The sequence below is a fragment of the Carassius auratus genome, chromosome 9 (assembly GCF_003368295.1).
Source record: "Carassius auratus strain Wakin chromosome 9, ASM336829v1, whole genome shotgun sequence".
Lineage (NCBI taxonomy): Eukaryota > Metazoa > Chordata > Actinopteri > Cypriniformes > Cyprinidae > Carassius > Carassius auratus.
In genome coordinates, this window is record NC_039251.1 from 17,836,759 (window position 1) to 17,859,237 (window position 22,479).

At 36.0% G+C, this 22,479-nt stretch overlaps 1 protein-coding gene across 1 annotated transcript in view; it reads right to left on the reverse strand.

Annotated features, from left to right (window-relative positions):
• The window catches only part of LOC113108567 (contactin-associated protein-like 5), a 63,191-nt gene that overhangs the window by 28,325 nt on the left and 12,387 nt on the right, over positions 1–22,479 (reverse strand). The window contains exons 2-7 of the mRNA XM_026271770.1: positions 16,954–17,064; positions 15,510–15,703; positions 7,228–7,375; positions 3,647–3,850; positions 3,239–3,423; positions 1,297–1,440 (exon numbers count right to left, since the gene is read on the reverse strand). Of these exons, the coding sequence (XP_026127555.1) occupies positions 1,297–1,440; positions 3,239–3,423; positions 3,647–3,850; positions 7,228–7,375; positions 15,510–15,703; positions 16,954–17,064 (986 nt within the window). The remainder of the gene's footprint in view (positions 1–1,296; positions 1,441–3,238; positions 3,424–3,646; positions 3,851–7,227; positions 7,376–15,509; positions 15,704–16,953; positions 17,065–22,479) is intronic.

Genomic DNA, 22,479 nt, shown 5'->3' on the forward strand with positions numbered 1-22,479 from the left:
TTAAAGACAGTAAAATATATATTCACAATATATATTCACTGCTCACAATATAGAAATTAAAAAATCATTTAAAAATCTTGTTTAAAACATATACTACATTCCTAGAACATCACTACTTCTAATGAAATGTATTCCATTTTTTTTTACCCTAAAAGTGTATTTTTCTGTAATTATCAAGTAAAAATAAATAAAATGTTGCTTTTCATCTTGAATACATCTTAGTGTACACATCTTAACTAATCATTTGCATTTTTCATGAAATAACGTGAATTATTCATTCACAAATAACAATGCGTATCATGATATGTATTTCCCTATCTTCCACTGCTCATTCAACTGCGTTTTTTACTATTCATATATTCAGCAAAATAAAGTTTTTAAATGTTTTCGTTTTTGTAACTATGCACTTTAAAAATAATTTTAATACAGATATTAGAACATGCTCATCATAGAAAAGGTGCACTTAAGTCATTGTAAATATACAGTTGAAAACCTTCCTAAAAATAAGTGCCAGGTCATTGCTGAAATGTGAAAAATGAAATGCAACTGAGAAACCTGGTAACACCAGAGATTATGTCAAAGAAAAAAAGAGGAAAAGAGAAAACAAGCTGAAGGGTTACAAGAGAATTGGAGAGGTTGAGAGGCAGACAGGCTAAACCCACAAAGGCAGCAGGCGGTCTGGATAAATGTCACCAGCGCAGCTCCATGGAGAGCAACAGAAGCGCAGAGAGCACATCCGCAGGACAGAAGCTCACGTAGGCGTGAAAAGGTTACTGCAGTGTGAGGTGAACACCTCATTGATCCCTGTGCCACAGGGCTGTTCAGACACCAGACTTCTGAACTGAGGCCTCAGCAGACCTTCTCCAACCTGACAGCCCTAAGCTGTGTAACGTGCACATGTGCTTGTATTTTACACAGCTAGATGAATACCAGTCATCCCTTCTTGGAAGTGATGGAGTCGTGGTTGTCTTGTCATTTTGATTTAGGGAAATAGACATAGATATAGGGAAATAGTGTGATGTTATCATTTCTAACAAGCAGCTTTTTAGCGGGAAGAGGAAACTGAGATGTCACAGAAAATCATGATTTGTAAAATTGCTGAGAAAAGAAGCTGGAAATAAGCTAATGTGTGAAACCTTTAAAGATTCCTGCTGATACTGAAGTGGCAGAAGTAATATGTCTGGACTCTAGACATATCAGAATACATACAGCACTACTGAAGCAATACATTTTGATTAAGAGGATCACAACATCACTCTTTTAGAACCCATGTCTCATTATAAACCAAACGCTTACCACACTGTATATCTGAGGTTTTCTCCGTTTGGCCAAGTCGATGACGTTCACTCCATTGTAGTAGAGGTTCTCCATGCAACCATGAAAGTTGCGTCGAATGAAGGTTCCTGGTTTACCTGGCAGTGGGATCCCACCAAAGCTTAGCTGTTTTAGAGAATGAATAAAACACATATCTAATTTCAAAACATATAATCATGGATAAATATCAAATGTGCTTGCTTTCCATTTCTACCTTTATTCTAAAATGAACAGATGGATTAACGCCATTACATTTATTGTACGTATATCCAAAATTTGATATATAAAGAGAAATGTTATATATTTCTCAAAGGCTGCCAAAGAATAAACCATTGTCTTTAGACTAGTTTAGAACTCTGCTGTGGTAAACAAAATGCCTGAAGTCTTTGGTATTTTGAGCTGTCTTACATGATTTCCTTCAGGTCATGCCACAACATTTCAGTGGGTTTAAGGTCAGGGCATGACTTGGCTTTTCCAAATATGAAACTCAGTTGTAGATTCTGTGAAGGATCATTGTTATGCTGTTTGAGCCTCTTTCTGTTAAGCGCCATTAATCTCATGTATGGGTAATCTGACATGGTTGTAAAAAATGTATGGATACCGTCCAGAATTAATTTTTCCATCAGTTTCACTGCTGTGCTGCTCAGCTGCGGGGTAGTGTTTTGAATGTTTAGGATGAGGTTTTCTTTGTTGGAACATTTATTGATCTTTTTTTTGTTTGTTATTTTTGGCAAAACTGTTCCATTGTTTACTACAAAGCATATCAGTCCACAATACTCTCTCTAAAAAGACACTGGGAACATCCATTCCAGTGATGTGCCTTTACAGAAGGCACTAGTAAGTTCCTATTCAAAACCAGTAGGATCATAGGGGCTTACGTTTAAAAATAAATATATAACAGAACAAGACGATCAAGTAATTAGGAAGCATGACAAGGCAACTGCAGTGTCCTTGCTGCTGTGGGAAATAAAGGTCAGTCTGTGGCCAGGCGGTCATCGTCTCAGTGGCAGCCAAGCTATGTCATGCCATTCCCGGATCTGGAGGACACCTTGTACTACTCATACTTAGAACAGTGGTGTCTCACATAGGTGAGGTGAATTGCTGCCTTTATAGTGCTATTAACTTCAGGTGCACCTCATCAGCTGTGCTCCAGTTAGCCTTTGACTTCTATTGTAAGTCTGGCTCTGGGAAAGCCACTGGAGAGCTGGAGAATCTGTGATAAAGGGGAGGCAGATACTCCATCACAGTGGATTTATGAACTCGCAATGTTCCCCTTGATGATCAATAATGTATTTTCTTATGGTTTTGAAATCTAGCGCCTCATGGGTATTTAAAAATCAGTTTCCTAGGCCCCCTGAAAACCAAAACTGTGTGATGAAAAGAATACTGTAATACATAAAATCTTTTTTCCTGTGCTAGTTACATTATTACCTCAAACACCTGATTTTTTTTTTTTCCTGTTGGTTGGAGCATCTTACCTTTTTTGCTCTCTTCAAAAAGCTTAGCAAATTAGTTCAATTACTCATTCAGTTACTTGTTCAAATAATTAATTTTGATTGGACAGTGGGAATTGATTATATTCAATTTCAAATCAAATATTCGGGGTAAGTAAGATAAAAAAAATTATAATAATACTATTATTTAGCAAGGATGTATAACATTTATCGAAAGAGACAGAATTCTTTCATAACATTATAAATGTATATTCTATATCAAATAAATACTGTTCTTTTAAATGTTTCATTCATCAAATATAAAAAATAATAAATAGTGTATGTAACTGTTTTAAATGCTGGCAGAAAAAAAAGTTTTTTATGAGCATTAAATCAGCATATCACAATTTCTGAAGGATCATGTGACACTTTTTTTTATATTTTTTTTTTTTTACAGACTATTTAAAAGCAGTTAACAATTAGAGACTGACCTCATAGTCGACCTCTAGCGAGTCTCCATCACCCTTGGTCCTGAAGTGTTGAGTGTGTCTGTCCAAGGTGAAGTTGACCTGCTTGTTAAAGCGTTCGATCAGAACAGAGTGCCAGTGCAGATCATCCAGGAGACTTCCTAGAGTGACCACCATGCGAGCACTGCTAGATCTCACCCTGCTGTCATCTGCCAATTACAAAAAGTTTCTCATGAGTCATGTGCTACTAACACGGTATATTTTCTTTAGAATATTCATGAACATATTATTTACTAATGCACTCCTATGCATTCCATCAATAGTCTGTAGTCAGTCAATGGTCTCTACTCCAAAGTAACTATGGTTAAATATTGAATACTTGAATACTTCAACCCTTTGAAGTCGCTAGCTTTGCCCAGTACTGTAACTCACCCAGGTTTAGATGCAAGGCCAGCCTGCCACGATGAAGCTCCAGAGTGATATAATCTCCTCGCTGGCCTTCTCCATGCAGTAAAACACCTTCTGCCTGTCGACTCTTAAATCGCAGCGATATAACATCTTTCACCGTGCTCATAGACTTCTGGTTGAATCGGTAGAGCAAAGAGCTTCTGCCATCAAAATCAGCCACATACGATCCTATTGACACATGAGATTTTGTATGAGACACCCACTGAAAATATTTACATTTCACTCAAAATTTAAATAACATAACAGTATGTAAAACAATGGATTAATTAGAGAGTCATTTCACATTAAATGTTATTGTAACAAAAATCAAGATGAAAATGAGATTGTCTAAAATTTTAAAGCTGTGGTTATATATAATAGTCATCATATATCAGGCGATTTTGAAGTTAAAAAGATAAACTGGACATTATACACAAAATGAATGAGGATACCACACTATTAGATTTTTACAACAACAAAAATACAATACAACAAACTTGAATACAGCAAACTCACGCAGGAGTTGCTAGGAGATGCATGACATTTAAGAACAATATGTATTCTAAAATTGGCTCAAAATACCATACATGTTTGATACATATAATAGACAGAATCATAGTCTAAAGCAAAAATCTGTGCCCATCACACACTTCACAGTTTCCTGAGAAATCTGTCAACTCTGATAAAAAAAAAAAAAACACAGACTCTCAGCGACTAGTCTCGACTTGTCCAGACTGCAAATTGGTGCAAAAATCCATCTAGAAGTTGTGTAGCATATTTCAGCTTTCAACTGGAGTGCTAATTGAGCTACTTAGATAATGTGAGGCTATCATAAAATGAAGATAATCTCTGAAGATATTAGTACAGTTCTTAAAGGAGAACCTTTTTCTATTGAGGGTTTAATCGAACAAGTTAATGGGGCTCAACGGCTCGCAGCACAGATGATGAACTCAGCGAATCAAGCGTTTCACTAATGTTTAAATCTAGTGTCTGAATGACATTACAGCATGAAATCAGCTGCTGCCCAAAATCTTCTGTTCTGTATTAGATACTGGAAAACAGAAGTGTTGGTAATTTTCACATGACTTATTCAGTCAAATAAAAAAAATAAAGGGTCCAATTCTCACTATTATAAAACCATTAACTACAACTTCTGCCTCAGTTAACTCCTAATTTGTTTCTTATAATAGTTAGTAGGGTTGTTAAATTTAGGTAATGGGTAGAATTAAGGATGTAGAATATAATCATGCAGAATATGTGCTTTATGAGTACTAATAAACAGCCTACATGTTAATGATAGGCATGCTAATAAGCAGCTAGCTAATAGCGAGAATCTGTCCCTATATTAGAGTATTACCATACGAAGTATAAAGGTCACCAGCTCTTTTCTGGAGGTTCAGCTTCCTAAAGTAAAAGAGAAGAATTCACATTTTCTCCTTTTACAAGACTCAAAAAGTTAATGAGGTTTGTCTTTAGGGGTCAAAATTTGGCTTTTGACCTGAAAGCGTCTACTTTATCCCAATTACCCACTTGAGCAATGCAGCCAATGCGAACCAGTGTCCCAAGGCTTAGTTTAATCATTTTTCTTTGTCCATGAAAACAGTCTAAATATTCTTAGGATCAGAACACAAAATCTCATGCAGGTAAGAACAGATGTTTTGCAGAAATCTCTTTATCAGTGCTCCGGTTCATTACTGTATAATGGCACTCAAAATGATGTAAAACCCTACAGCCTACAGAAAAATGAACGGAAGAATGAATAAAAAAAATAGATAGAAAATGAATGCCTCCTTTTTTGGATTAGTGAAGCAAAGCAGAAGAGCCTGCATATACTCCAGCATTGAATATAATGACCTATTTCTGATAATAATAAGCAACTGCTCCATTTGGTCAAATAAGGATACTGTGAGCTATGAGGGACGTGGTCTGGGCACAGCAATCCTGCCGCCGTGATAATGACACTTATCTAGTATTGCACCATTCTCAGGTTCAGCTTGAGTTCACAACTGTCACAGCAGTTGGCTGATTAGCATTAGTATTTTGCCTATTATGTGATATGCAGCTCATGTTAATCTGAGCGGTTAGGTGCAATCACTGCACTACCAGTGAGCACTAGCCGTCAAATCATGTATAATTAAAAGATCATTTATGCTCTTCTTTCAAGGTTATACTCAGCACTCAAGATCTAGTGTATATTGGCCTCTATGGTTCAGATTTGTCATGGGATTTGCATGTGAATTCTTTAAGTGTCTGTGGTTGATTAGCACAGACAGCTGAACTGAGACTCTTCATGCAGCATTTCTCAGCAAAGCACACATTAATTTGAGTTTAATACATGGATCATGCCACAGAATAATGAAGGCGTTGACTGTAGGACCTTTTTATAAATGCCTGGGTAATTCAATAATTGATCCATTTTAAGGATCTCGGTATCATTAAAGGGACATCTTTTTATTTATCTAGCTAAAACAGACTGATAAGTGTCTGATATTTGGACGTCTTTGTTCAGTTTTCTAAAAGTATCATCAAAGAAAGAGAAATAATGACCTTCATTTAAAGGAAAACGTTGTGAAACTGCCGCTGTCATGCAATGAATTATCTGTGTCACCTTAATTCAGCACCTGGAAAAAATACTGTGTGACTAGAAAAGGACAAAGGACAGAGGGCATGTGAAGATCTGCAGCAAGAATTATGGGTAATGTTATCACCTTATAGAATGTGTCACACCTGTTTTATTGTCCCGTTACCAAGAAATGTGCTGTGTGAACTGCTATCGGATCTAGGATGCTTCAGTAATCCTTCTTATGCAACTCTTTTCTTTTCTTTTTACAGCTCTCATGGAATGATAGAATATATTAACTGGCTCATATGGAAATCTGCACTGTAAATAGGATTTTTCAAACGTAAAAATAAAACATAGATGATCAAACTTTATTTTAAGGTCTCACTATTAACTAACTATTACCTTTTCCCTCAATAAACTCTTAGTTACTGCTTATTAACAGTTAATAAGGTAGTTGTTGAGTTTAGGTATTGGGTAGCTTAAGGTAAAGTATGGTCATGCAGATTAAGGTTTTAATATTTTCAGTTTTTTTTATTTAAATTATTATAAAAATGTATTCATCTGAAAGCTGAATCTTTACTTAATATCCTAATGATTTTTTGCATGAAAGAAAAATCGATAATTTCGACCCATACAATGTTTTTTTTTGGCTATTTGCTTAAAATATTCCCCAGCGACTGACTGGTTTTGTGGTCCAGGGTCACATTATGTGCTTTATAAGTGTCAATACACAACCAATATGCTAGTAATACGCATGCTAATAAGCAACTAGTTAATAGTGAGAATAAGTCTCTATACTAAAGTGTTACCAAATTTACTAGCAATTTCAAAAATCCACACCCCCTTTTTTGTGTACATCTGAACTACAAATGTAAGGCTAAATCACAGAAATACTGCTTATCACAAAAAAATAATGCAAGACATGTAACTGTTATGTCTCAGAAAGTAAAAAGCCTGCTAGTAATTTGTATTATTGCTTTAAACATGAAATACTCTGACTTACGGTAAGCACAGCCGTATACAGCCACCCTGAGTCCCACCCGACCACTGGGGCTCCACTCCAGAGGAACGAAGCGGAGGAACCGGGTTCTGATAGACTGGCTGAGTTTGTGGTGGACCACACTGTCTGGATTCACATTACCCACGATCCTCTGTCAACAGACAAAAGTTTTTCATTTTCATCAGTATGGTACAGTATACTTTGTTGTCCCAGTAGTTTTCTGAAGCATTAGAGGCAGAAATATGTTTGTGTGTGTGTGTGTGTGTGTGTGTCTGTGTGTGTGAGTATTAGATTCAGTATTTCAGGTCATATGTGATTAATAAAGGTAATAGTGCTAATTAGTATAAAAATAATGCTTTTTAAAACAAAAATTTTGTTTTTTAATTATCAGTCCTTTTATTTTTCATTTTGATTCTTACTAGAGAAAAAAAAACACAAAACAGGGGTTTAAAACAAACAAACAACAACAATAAAATTTCCTGTTTTAACCCATATTATTGGAAATGGCCTTATAATATTTTATGACATGCTGGTTTATCAGAAATGTTTCACAGACTAAATGCTATTTATAAATACGCCAACCTAGTTGAATGCAAAGAACAGTATTTGTTTTGAAGGTCGCAACAGTTTATGTAAATGTCAACTCTTTTTCATCTGCTAGAACTCATAATTTGACAGTAATTTGCATCTGAGTCACTTCACAGTTGAGACTTGCATGGAACATGAGAAGCGATGACCGAAACACCACATGGATATGGATGAATCACAAAAAGAAAACGTCAACTTTTTCAAAGACAGACTATTCCATGTCCCTTTGAGATAAATAACATTAACATTATCATCACCTCCCCTGGTGAGCCACTCGCAGCCAACAAATGCTGTTATGATGCAAGCAAAAACAACATGACATTAGTGACTTTCAAGGCCTGTTTTGTTTTGCTTGCAGACACACTTGGAAGAAGAAATACTGTGCTAGCCAAAAGTATTAAGGATAGCACATTTGTAGATAAGCAAGCTCAGTGCATTGGAGTTAGTGGAAGATCTGCTTTAAAGATTCCATTCTTAAAGGAACAGTCCAGCCAAAAATGAAAAGTCTGTCTTTATGACTTTCTTCTGTGCACACAAATATATTTTGAAGAACATTTCATATATTTTGTATTTGCTTCCATTGTAAAATGCATTTTTGTAAAATGCAATGCTTTTCAAAAATGATCAAAATGTTCATTTTGTGGGGATGAATTGTGATTTATACAAAAAAAAAGTTGTTTTAATCCCAATTATGCATTTTAAATCTTTTTTTTTTTTTTTGCCACTGATTTGTTGCCAAACATTTCTATACTTCATTATATTTTCTCTCCTTTTCCAAAGAGGTTTAGGTGTTTTTTTTTCCATTGTTAAACACATCAATATCAACATGAGCACATTTGTCATTACATCACCAACACTCTCTTTTGAGCACTCAGTGACGACTACATCCTGTCCCTGACTGCTTCTTCCTCTCTCTTTTTCCTCCTCTGAGAGTGAAAAAAAGAAAACAACAAAACATACATCCAATTACCTATCCGCTCACCTCAGCCTAAGGGCACAGCGGAGCTCCCATCGGATCCGGGGAGATGCCCCGGTTACAGGCTGCCCACGTAAACAGCTCCTCTCTACACTTCATTAACTCTATTTCTGTATCGACTCCTGCTAGACCTCCTCCTCCTTCATTAAAGCCCCCATGCACTGCTGGCGTTATCATGGACTCTCCATGGACCGTTTCATCAGCCCTGTTACGTCTGCAACTCTTACATCCTCCTGTGATTCACCAATCCTCGCTTCCCTGAAACCAGTGTGATTTCACATCAGAAAGAAGAACCAACACAAGATGAGCTCAACTGGGGTGGGTTTTGTATTTGTTATCTGACAGGAAAATGCTTGTCGGTGCTTGCTATTTCTCTAATAAAAGACCGGAGACAGTTCATTCAAATAGCAAACCAGGGTTATTACAGTATTGTTAAAATAAAATAAATAAAAAAATGTAGATGAAAAACTTAAAGTAAATGAAAATTAAAATTTTTACTTTGCTATTTTAGCAATTTATATATATATATACTATATATATAATATACTATTATATATATAATAGTTCTAAAATCAATGTTTTACAACTTTTTATCAACTGAAAGCAGTTTCTGAGCTGCCCAAGTGTTGAATAGAGCTTCCACTGACCTACACTAAGCACAGATAACATTCTGTCCCCAGAGAAGCAAGGGCCTGTGAGTGTCAGAAATAGACAGCACCTCAGGGCCTCTGTGACCATGTTTAAACGAGAGCTAAGACAGCAAAACTGTCCCCAGACAATAGACAAGGAGTCTCTTCCTTCCTTCCCTCTCTCTCTCTGTCTCCAATGTGCATTGCCTGCACAAGGAAACATCATAAATGATTAATTTACAGTCGTTCGGTGAAGCAGAAAAAGGATAAAATATATAAAGCATCCGAAGGCATGGCAAGTTACAATTTCATCACTGTCTGAGAGCTGTAGGGCTGTTGCTAGCATGTGTACTGTGAGCCAAGTGAGAACACATGGACAATCTGATTTTTAGCACACTTCTTCAGCGATTCTGATTTTGGCCCGCTATGGCTGAACGAGTCGCAGACGTTAACATCAATTATACTTTATGGGACCCAAATGGGCTGCCAGGTTCATGCTTTAAGCGAGCTAATCTAACGAAACCTTGGGCCCTCCTATCGATTGCCTACGGGGCTGCTCAAGCCTCCATGTAATGTGAGACCTCAGAGGTATGGATGAGAGATGGAGGCAGAGAAATAGGGACATAGAAAGAAATGAGTTGATTTAGCTACCCATTATCAATGACATATGAATAAAGATGAACTGAAAAGCAAAAATGACTGTTATTTAGGGCTGTCAATCAACTAAAAATAAAATCTAAATAATTAAATTAAATGCTGATTAATTAAACACATTTTCACTATTATTAGCATATCTTTGTTGAGAAAGAAATTTTGTCTGAAAAGAAAGAAAGAAAGTTGTCTGAAATTATCATAATAAGACATTATTTTATTGCCGCATACAAAAGCATCGATCAAATATTACAAGCGACTTTAAAAGTCAGTATATTGTTTGTATTACAGAATTTACATATGGAGGGGGGGATGATTAAGAGCAAATTTTTCAGACTTTTTTTTATAAATATAATGCACTCGCTTATAAGAATAGCTTATAAAAGAATAGTTCAATAGTTTGTTTTATGCAGCTTTTGATATTTCAGTGCAATAAAACTAACAAGTTCAAAAGCAGAACTGTGTCAATAATAAAAGCTCAATGAGTTCAAAGACTTCATAGTCTTCCACTTTTGAACCTTATTCAAGCACAACAACAGTTTTGCTGTCGTAAGGTGAAACCTTTGTGGTATTGATCCTATGATTTGCTTGAAAGTACTGCCAGGATTTCACAAAATCTGCCCTCTTGAGCAGAGTACATCCTTTAAAAAATAAATAAATAAATCCTGTGTTATCAGTGTTATCAGTTTAAAAAAGGTTGTTGTGTGTCCCTCCAGATTAAGGACTGTTTTACTACATATTCTGTAAAAAAATTCACATAATTAAAGATAAATAACTAATAATAATAACTAGAACTTGAGCATTAAGCGCCAGTTTTACTAACAGCTTACGCAAGCGCAAACCATCTTTTGGCGTAAAAATAGTACTGTCAGGATTTACTGAAGACGAGCAGTGAAGAATCGGCTCTGAAAGGCGTGGACAGTTATTTTTGCACCTGACCTTATTAAATATGCATTTGTAAGAGTTTCCCTTTCAGATGCACAATTTATTGGAGGAGATTATTCAAATGAATCACACATCGTGATTTACTAACATCAAATTACTTGTCTGCGCCATTATTTAACGGCCCAAAAAAGCATGTCTTAAAAATGTTTGCCCTTAATATGGCTGCAATTGTTGTTGCTAGGGAGGCATCACATAGAGGGAGAGATTTTTTCCACATTTATTTGGAATGCTAGAAGAACATGTTATATGAACATATTTTGCCGTGCTATTTTTAATTTGCTTCAGGAAATAAACTTGGAATTCTCAACTAGGAGTCACACAAAACCAGGTCTATCAGAACTTCCTGCAACCCTTTATTTTTTTGGCCTCCAGTTCTTTTCAGTGTACTGTGGTTTCTTTATTTCTTTATTTTTTTACTTGCGACTACACTAATTTGTGCTGCGCTTGGTAGGCTATATTGTGTTGGTTAATGTGTAAATGAGATGTTGCATCTGTGTTCTTTAATTTGCACAGTGTTAGTAAATCACCCACAGAAATATCCACACTCATCTGCACAGTTTTGAAATTGCCCTCTCGCACTAATTTGCCCTGTTTAGTAAAACTGGACCTATGATTATAACATTTGATTCTTGTGACATTTCATTCGAAGCACTGAGGAAAGCCATATTGTTTTCACAATAGTTCAAAATGTATGTGTAGTAAAAATAGGTTCAGTGCTAACACTTAACTTACACCGACTTCAGCTAGGCTCCATATTAACACGTTACAGTATTCACATTGCTCCACTCATGCTCACAGTGTGAATACTGTAACGTGTTAATATGACCACCAAAATAAAAGCATTGTGTGTTGTGTGAAGCAGCCTTTATACATTCATGGTGAGAATGCAAGCTTGACATTTCTTATGTTAGACAAAAAGGGAGAAAATAAAAGGAAAAGAGAACAAAAGAAAAAGGCACAAAGAAAAAAAAGAAGAAATGTTGTGAAAAAAGAGAAAGGGAAAGAAAAAGAAAAAAGAAAAAAGAAAGAGCTGCTTGAAAGCAAAATGATCAGTCATAGAGGGGTAACCTGGATGTCATGACTACATAACAATCCGTTTTAACATCTGTCATGTTGTTAACATTTTCCGGTTTGATCCCCGTGTTTCTAGAGATCAGATCCTCCCTGTTATCTGGCTACTCTTCTCACGTCCCAGAGACACTAGCACAATTCTCTCACACACAGACTATATCTGAAAAGAAAATGACAAAGGACGGCATGAACACAGCTCAACAGCTCGAAGCCCCACAGGCTATAAGACGAAAGAAATGACCGTGGTGAGGCCCCCACAAAGCTTCGGCAGTCAGCAATTTTCCGTCAACGTAGGCGAATCCAGGAGATGACCGCAATACAAGATGAAGACAAAGAATGAAATGTGTCAGGGAAACTCCAGCAAGATACATGTCAACAGCTATTTCAGCTTTTGAAGTGCTAGTCTGTCTTCAATTCACCAGGGCCACTATATTAAGACGTTTCGTGACATGAGCTGATCGGATCGCAAACTTTTAACCAAAAATCAGCAGCATAAAATTCACTGTTACTTGCTGGTTGTCACTTAAAAATAATAAATGTGTTTTTTTTAAAAAAACATGCTTGTTTCTTCCTCTCTATTTCCTCTGTCTCACAGCACCATTACACATCAACACACTCAGCAACAGCAGCAGTGCAGACTGGAGAGAGCAATTATCTGCCACTTTGGGAAGCCCATTCACACCTTCCTACAGGAAGACCTTCTCTGACATACTGCGGAGGCAAACAAGCTCTGCGGATGGACTGTCCTCTTTGGCCAAAACATTTGCCAGCTTTCCTCAGCAGATACAGATGCAACACTCATTAAAACAAAGCACCCTCTTGACAACAAATTTAGAGTGTTTTTTCGGCATATTCTTTTTTATTGACAAGCCATTCTTTTCATTTAGCAGACACCTTCTTTTCCAAACCTTTTAATCTTAACACTGTGAACGTGACACTCTTATGAAGCAGGGAGGCCTTCTAATACTCTTTTATTTTTTACTGTTAGCTTGTCACAGCTTGAAAAAAAGTTAGTCAGTAGAGAAAGAAAGAAAAAGCAGAGGATTCATACATGCAGTTTTACATTTACATTACATTTATACATTTTATCCAAAGCGGCTTACATTGCATTTCAAATATGGATTCAAGAATGCTAATACAGGAGCGCAGAGGATCTGATGACTGAAAACATTTGTTCGCTCTGCCTTTAAATGTTGCCTAATGTACCATCTTTGCATAATAGGTTTTCACAATAATGCCAAAAACTGTGGGAATATTATGTCATCACACTTGAGAAAAAAATGAAGCTGAGGCAGCTGGAATATCAAACAGTCTTTTTTTGTGGTTTTAAAAGAAGTCTCTTCTTCTAAAATGGCACTGGTGTTGCATATGTTTGATCTAAAATATACTATAACACTGTTTATACATTATGAAATAATAGCAAAGCTATTTTCAAATAAAAGCATAATAATATTATTTGAAATAATAGCAAAGCTTTTCAGCAGCCACTACAGAATTCATAAAATGCTAATAAGCTGCTCAAGAAACATTTCCTACTATTATTAATGTTGACATCTGTTGCGCTGCTTAACATTTTTTGTGGATACTGTGATACTGTTTTTTGATGAATAGAAAGTTCAAAAGAAGAGCATTTATTTAATTTGGTTTGAAAATATGTAGATTTTACTTAATATATAAGATTGAGACCTAATCATAAATGCTGGTGTTGCAACTCACTACTACAAGGATGTCTAAACATAAATAATCTTAATTACAATTGTTCAAAATGTCTGTATTTTTCCAATACCTTGCATGGGAATATATATGACATTTATATTACATTGTGGGAATTTCTTTTCTATGATGAATCGATGTATCCTTATGTAAAAGGGCAAGGATCAATCTTCTAAACCTGGTGAAAGACACTTTCTTGTAAACAGAATATAAATAAATCCAATCGACTGGTACCTAGTAGAAGCATTTATAAACAGATTACTAAATCAATCCTTTATGCATTGCAGCACAGCATGAATGACAGTGAATATAAACCATTTCTTATTGTATATCGTGTCAAACATTCAGAGCTTTATAATGAGCCTATTGTGTAGCAAATACAAGTGCTGGTGGAATATTAATAAAACTGAGAGACTCCTGACATTATTCATGTTCAAAAAGAAAAAAGAAAAACTATGAGTTCAACTAAACCAAGCAAATCAGACCTGAAAAATGCAGAGATTATTACTGCATTGCTTCACACTGCTGAACGTGTTACCTTTACACTTCTGATCAACTTTATTCTACATTTCCACCACATTACAAGCTAATTACATCTTACTCAACTGTAATCTTCTCCTTTCATTAAACACACTTTGAAAATGTCATTATATCTTTAATAAAGCGACGGTCTCATCGCTTGAACATAATTACAAAGCAGCGATATGGGACGATGAAAATTCCGTCATTTGCACACATTATAAGTGTAGAGGCCAAGCCTCAGGACAAAGACAATATAATGCGTTGGTGGCTCAGCATCAAGCTCTCTTCAAACACCTGCGATGATTGAGAGGCTGTGGCAGGTGCAACATCATTAGAACGATCTATTTCAGGAATCTCAGGAACTGCTAGCAGCAATTTGTATATTAGTAACTGAATTTAGAGTTCGGTTAATGGGATCAGAACTTTTCAGCGCATGGAAATAAGCTGCACTAAAGATGTTGAAAACAAGACAATCATTTTCCCCTGCAGCGGCATAGTCGAGGCGTAATCAATTAAATCAGTAAATATTCAGCCACAAAAGAAGACTGTCAAAAGGATAATTACCTTACAGTACTTTCATATGCTCTTTGGAAATTGAATCCAAACAGGGCGATCAGAACTCCGACACAAAGCAAAAGGCTCTTGTATCACCCCTAAAGGGGTTTATTTTGAACTAATGATGGGTGAATGTACTTTATCCCACTTATTACTTTCCAAATAAATAAATAAATTGACATGAAATACTGATTTGAGCTGAAATGACCCAATTATGCGAGAAGAAAGAGAATGCAGCATGATACCATAAGCATTTAAATAGCACATTGTAGGAAATTGGTTGTCAGGAACAATGGTGAAATATACAGTTTAATGATCATTACACAAAAAATATTCACCGGCAGAATGCCATGACTAACCAATCAGAATTGAGAATTCCAGTGCACCAACCGTTAAACTGTATAATTTTTTCCATTGCCCCAGACAATCGATTTTCTGTCACTGGTTTGCTGTATCTCATAACACTCTACAGTCTATTTCCTCTCACATAATACAATAATTTAGACTAAAACCAATATTTCATTTGCATTTCTTTATTTATAAGATAAGCAGCCATGTAATGATTGGAATAATGCACAGACAATTATTTTTTCAAAATGAGCCGAGTGAAATGGTACCAAAATACGCACACCTACCCCAACATTGTCCTCCAACATGTACTGCTTCCACATCCGTCCAGTGTCACTATACAGGAGCATGTAGGCGCTGACCCAATCCATGCTGCCGTGACGGCCTTGTGTGGCCACCGCTGTCACCTCCATGCGGTCCTGGAGGTCAACTTGTAGCCAGGGCGACCGGTCCGTCGACTCTGGGCTCCAGCCACCTCCTCCTAGAGAACCCATAAGACCTCTGTCAACGTTTATCAAAATATTATTCGATTCTGAGTGCCATACAATGTCCTTGCTGAAAAGCAAGATGTATGGGAGAAGAAATTGGCTCTGGCTTTTATTCGCACAACTATACGAAACTATAAAAACTGCATTTTAATTTGGCTTTCAGTTGGTTTTGCATTCAGAGTGTGAGCTGCTGTCAATCAGTAGACAGCTTCCACTCCAAAACAAGCCAAGAAGCGTCGACCTATTGACCTTACTTAACATGTACAGCATTCACTTTGGATCAGAGAGGGCTGCCAGCACATGTGCTCCATATAAAGATGCGTTTCTGCCTCCACAATCCTCAAGCTCACTGTATGGAGAAATTGGTCTGACTCAGGCAGAGAGTTTCATTACTCAAGCACTGCGGACACCACGGGAGCAGATCAGAGCAGAATTTTAAACTGGGGACCTCTGACTTGAAAGAAGCAGCATTTACACAGACCCCCTGGAGAGAGGAATCATTTAGTTTGTTACAGATGCAGGCGGTAGAGGTTGGTCACATCTATAAAAAACTCATGCACAGATAGGGCAAGAGTGAAAGTTCAATAATGTCTCAAACATGCAATTTTCTGGAGTTATGGTTTTCTTTCTTGTCATTTTGGGCATGAATTAAATTCACATGAATGCAGTAAATATTTAATGATTTGAATCTTGTAAGTTTATCTTTGCCCCATGATTTATTTATATGGTTTTAAACAAAACGTATAGACACAGGGTTTATATTGATGATTATGAATTATTATAAAAATAATCTTGATGCATTACCTTGATAATATTGGATCAAAAATTATTAAAAGATTAAATATAGTTTAATTGCATATAATATTGTATAACAGTTGTATATATATATATATATATATATATATATATATATATATATATATATATATATATATATATATATATATATATATATATATATATGTAAAACATCAACACGCATGCTACTGTTAAAGAGTTATGTTTCTTTTATTCTCTTTTAGTCTTTTATTCTCACCAGCATTTTTATATCAAAGAATAATTAACCCAAATGCATTAATAAATAGTGAGTATAGCACTTACACTAAAGGCAAGGAATGGTTCCTGTACTCAAAGGTTCTTAAAAAAACACTAAGAAGGCTTTAATTTCCCAAGCGTAATTTACATTGTCTTCTTAATTGACACATATGAGTGAATTAACATGCAAATGAGAACTTAAACTTACCATCTTTTTTGTTTAATTTGGCAAAGTACGCAGCCCAACTGTCTGAGAAATGTGAAGAACTCTGAAAGGAGGCTGCAGGCAGAAGAGATGCCAGAGATCCATCACAGCTGTCTGGATAACACAACAAATATAAAACAGACACATATTAGTTCATGTGAAAATAAACCCCTCTACTTACAGATTTTCTTCAGATCAATCCTTTTCCGTTCAGATAATCTTTCATCAGACAGGTGAGATGGATCACTTCACAAATGCTGATACTTTCAAATAATCCTGAGATCGTGGAACTGTGTGCCAAATCCATCTTTATGCACCCCTTTTGTTCATATCCAATGCAACATTTTGAGAGTTTTAATAATTAAGTGTACTTTCTCCTTAATAAATTCAGAAATTGCAACATCGAAAACCTGTAGATTTGAAGGACAACCTGAAAAAATACAAATAAAAAATCAACAGATCCAAGCTGAAATAAGTAATTAAACAAATGCACACATAAAGGCTTGACATTGACATGTTTTAGAGCTTGTATAATCTTTGTAATTATACACACAAAAAAAAAAAAAAAAAAAAAAAAAAAAAAGATGGCTTCATGGTCAGAAGCTTAAAAATGAGATGGAGAGAAAAACAGGTTTCTGGGTCAAGAAAGCAACTGCTGAAGGTTATCTCTATGGTAACAGCAAAATATACCTCTGTTCTTTGGTAAAAGTGTCATAATTAGGGTTAAAACTCAGTAGGGGTCTTGACTTTACTGTTTGAAGGAAAAGGTTATGTGCTATATTATTATGTAAAGTTCACAGATGAGACAATAAATCACCTATTTATATACTGTGAAACAAATTCTATTTTACACAATTCATCACAAATACACATTAATCTAGAAATTTCCCAAAAACATTTAGTAAAAAATCTTACCCATAAAAGTCCACTTTAAATAAAATTTGTCGCTGTTTGTCCCACATGAAGTGTCCTCAATAAGACCTCCAATAGCTTCAGGGCATAATTACTTTAAAACCTACTATTAAACACCACACCACAAAGACAACCGCATGTTTAAAATCAGTTAAAATCTGAATGAATTGAATTAGCATGTCGCCAAAATCTTCTTGAACCTTCTCTTGGGTGTCTGCTAGAGATGCTCAGTTTTCATTAGAGCTCCCCAAATGATGTGAATTACTTTGCATTGCAAGCAAAGGCCTTGAGGCAGGAAGAAAGAGATATGAAAGGGTAAGTGTATATCAATAATTACACATGGGATATCTCGGTCAGCTCCCTACCAGTGTTACATTCCACAAAGACATTTCCATTTAAAAAAAAAATTCTGACGTACTTTATGCTTGCCGTCCAATGTTACAAGCCAGAATCAAAAGCTTAAAAGGGCACTTAAATAAATTGATAGTTATGAACATCATGAAATTATAGTCATCAGTTGTTGTAAGTTCATAGGGGCTGATCTATACATTCTGTATTTGAATGATATGACAAATTTCCATCACAGAAAGCATTCAAGAAAAATGCTGTATGCTCCAGATAACCCCTCCTTTTAAATTTAGTTGACATATGTTCAGCTATTAGCCTCCTGCTAAGCGCTAACCACTTCTGACCTTCATACATATGTGAAGTCACTGCAGTGTCTGAATCTTTTTGTCATCATTTTAAATTCAAGCTCTCTTGACCTTTGCAGATTCGCAGTGATGAGACCAACAAAAGATGACAACAAAACCACTTTCATGAAGGCTGCCATGAAACGTTAATAATTAGGAAATTCATAATTAGACCCTTCAAATCAGAATTTGCATGAATTCCTCAGATGAAAATAATGAATGTTTTTGAGTAAATTTGCCAGATGATGCTGGCACGACACTGACATTTAACAGGAGAAAAATTAATCTGGCATTTATTAGAAATATAGCTATTATAATATCTGTACACAGGAAGCAATAAAGGTGCATTCAGTTATAATTTGGTGCTATTTAAAAAGGTTTGACACATTAAGAAATAATGTTTTCTATTGTGAAGAGTGAACAGAAGGGTGTACACTCACATGAGAAAGACTTATAACAGTTTTCTATAAGAAGGGTTTTAATTTTGTATGGTGCAGGTCACCCCCCTCGATGTGTTTCGGCATGTTAAAATGCAGTGAGCTGTTGTGTTTTACTAAACATCAGAGAATATTTCACACCTCTGCTCTTAACTGTATTGAATGTTTAATTGTACTTAAAAACTGTGGTTGCAGATAATATATTAATGAAATAAACAGCCACTTAAGTATACCTGAAGAGAATAAACACTCCCATACACCTTTTAAAAGCCAAATGAAAACTTTAACTTACTTCAAATGTACTTAAATACATTTAAATGTAATTAGTAATCTTTTGTATGCTTCAAAGAAGCACTTATATTCAAGGTGTTTTTACTTAATTCCACTTAAGTATATTATTTCTATAATATGTACTCTTTTTAAAAGTATGCTTAAAGGGTTTACCCAAAATGAAAATTGTGTCATTAATTCTGTCATCACTCACACTCGTGTTGTTGTTCATTTTCAGAACACAAATTAAGATATTTTTAATGAAATTCGACAGCAACGCAACTGAAATGTTCCAAGGCCCAGAAATATAGTAAGGACATTGTTAAAATTGTCCAGGTGACATCAGTTGAATAACAGTAATTTTACGAACCTACAAGGATACTTTTGTGTGTGCAAAGAAAATTACTTTTTTAATAAAAAATTCTTCTCCTTCACGTCCCCATCCACCACCATTCATGAGAGAACCATGATGCATGCATATGCATTCTTCTGCTTGTAAACAATGCGCAGCATGTTCAACATGTTTTACGTCAACAGCAACACATGCATGAGTCAAATTGTTGGTCAGTGTACTATAAAAAGATCCTCTGAGTAATTAATGAAAATAAAAGAATTTGGGTGCACCATCCCTTTAAATCGTAGCCCTACTTCTTTTTCCATAGGGGTCTGCAGATACAGTAGTGTTTGTGTCATTTGATGATGCAAAGAACAAAAAATGAATCAATGGAACACACTTAATCTAATGCTTTACCAGAGGAGACAAAAATGGGTGTAAACATCGATATGGCATAAACAAAATGGAAAGATTTGATGACAAAAAATACCTGCGTAGTAATGCCAAAGTTGCTTCTTTTTTTTACTTGACATGTAAGGGGATTCATTACCGTGTTGAGAGCGCTCTCCAAAACTCACTAGTATCAGAATCATTTACATAAAACTCAGAGACCCTCGTGCTGATCCATGTCGATCTGGAATCTACTGATGAAAGCAAAAGACTCAAAAGTGCACAAACTTACGAGATCTTTCAGAAAAAGCCTGTGGCAGCGCCGGCTCTCCCTGTGTGCTCGTTGAGCTGCGTTTAGGATTACTGTGCCTCCAGCGTGGAGTGGCAGATTACGAGTACAGTGATCTGAGCATGTCAGCACTCACAGGCCACTGATCCGGGTAAGGCTGGGGAGCGGATCTGCTTGGACTCCGACTCTCTCCCCATTGTTCCACGTCTCCACGCCAGTGCACAGCAAGAAACTCTAATCTGCTGTAGAGCAAGCGAGGACACAGTGAAAACTGGCCGCCAAGCGATTACAATAATCACTGCATTCCAGCCATCTGCGAGTTGAGAATTTAGGGAATTTAGGGAGCCCATTCGGTTTTAACGGTGTCCACAACAGGCTGGAGGGAGCTGAATAACGTTTCCAGCTCAATGAAGAAACAGGGCTTGAGTGCAGATGAGGTAAAATATCCTTGCTGCAAAAACCCCGTGTGTGACCTGACTTGACTGCACTCATATCATGTATATGAACAGATGCCTGTAATACCGCTTTAACAGCCAAATGAAGAGGATCAAACTGTTTTCATACATCTGAGTGTCTTATTCTTCTGGTGTGTCTATTACATATCAGCCGTAATACATCAGAGCTCCTCAGGGATTATGCTGATCACACTGTCACACGCTCTAACAGCGCCATTCAAGCCCTTTATGATTTAACCCATTCATTCTTCCTGACTATGATCTCTATCCCTCTCATTTCTATCTACATCATAATTAAAAAGTCTCATTAGCTGTGAGAAATGTAATTCATATTACACCACCACACTTTGTTTGAGCATGCGTTCAAATAAGGTAATTTTACACGCTTCCAAAGAAAACAAAACACCCTAATTCGTATAACCAAACCCAAACGGTAGTACAGTAAGTCAAATCAGTGAATCAGTTTGTGTATCTGTTTATTTCCTCAAACCGTACAAATGTACTTGTTCAATAGAATGACTCAGACTTTCTAAGTTAACATACGAGAGAGACAGAGAAGAAAGATCACCAGTGAGGTGAGTGCTCTATCGTAGATTGTTTTTAGAAAGATCTCTTTGTGTTTTTTTTTTTTTTGTTTTTGACTTCTGAATGCAAACAGACATGAATACATTAAATAAACCACCAGAACGGCAGCAAAGGTGTTTAGACGCTGTGTGCAATATGGGCAAAATCTGTATGCTAATCCTGGTTTACTCCAAGAATTTTCCATTTTACACATGTGTGCATGTTCTTGAATGCTTGTGTGTTTATGTTAAGACCGAAAAAAAAAAAAAACACATTTCACGTGATCATGGTACAAGTGAATTGCACACAGTGTAATTCAAACCAAGCTCTTTCAGTTAGTAGTTTTGCTTAGATTTACATGTTAGCTGGTAATTCAGTGTCTCTCATGAACTTTGCTCTCATTTCTCTTATCATAGAATAACCAAATTTCATTTAGATCAAGTGGCTTTTGTTTTTGTTCTGCAGTCTGTGTCGTAGTGTTAGCAAAAGATTGATTGTCAAAAACAGGCCCTCAATAAAAATATCTATTTGGTATCAATGTAATTGTATTATCCTGCTCTCAATGATAAGCATAAATAGCTTTCTCACTCTTACACTTGCTGGGAAATGAAAGCTCTCAATATCTAATTCTATCAGCATTGGTCTAGAGCGAGCCATCCATCTTTAACATCACTGACTCACACAGATGCTGGCTGCATTAATTATATTGCACAATTGTCAGCAGATTAACGAGGACACTTGTGGTTACCAGCATGTCATAAAGTGTCTGACTGCATCTAAATGTCCTTTGACCTTTAAATGGATATAAGAGGTCAGTGCAAAATGCTAAGGCTAAAAATGCAAGTTTGTTGAGGCTTTAAAAACTTATGTAACCTATGGTTCCCAATAATACTGAATATTTCTAGTGTAGCCTACATCTAAGACTTAGACTGCTGTCAGGTGAGCTGGTTAGTGAAAGCTACACTGACAGACTATCTGAGCTCAGTGTTTTTTCTACAATCTCAGCAGGTTCAAATGTAGGTTGAACAACACAAAGCTATCAGCTCCAGTACTGTCTCAGAGCCAATGCTATGACTGAGATTATATGAGCCAAATCTACCTATACTATCAAACAGCAGAAGAAGAAAAGAAAAGAAAAGAAAAGAAAAGAAAAGAAAAGAAAAGAAAAGAAAAGAAAAGAAAAGAA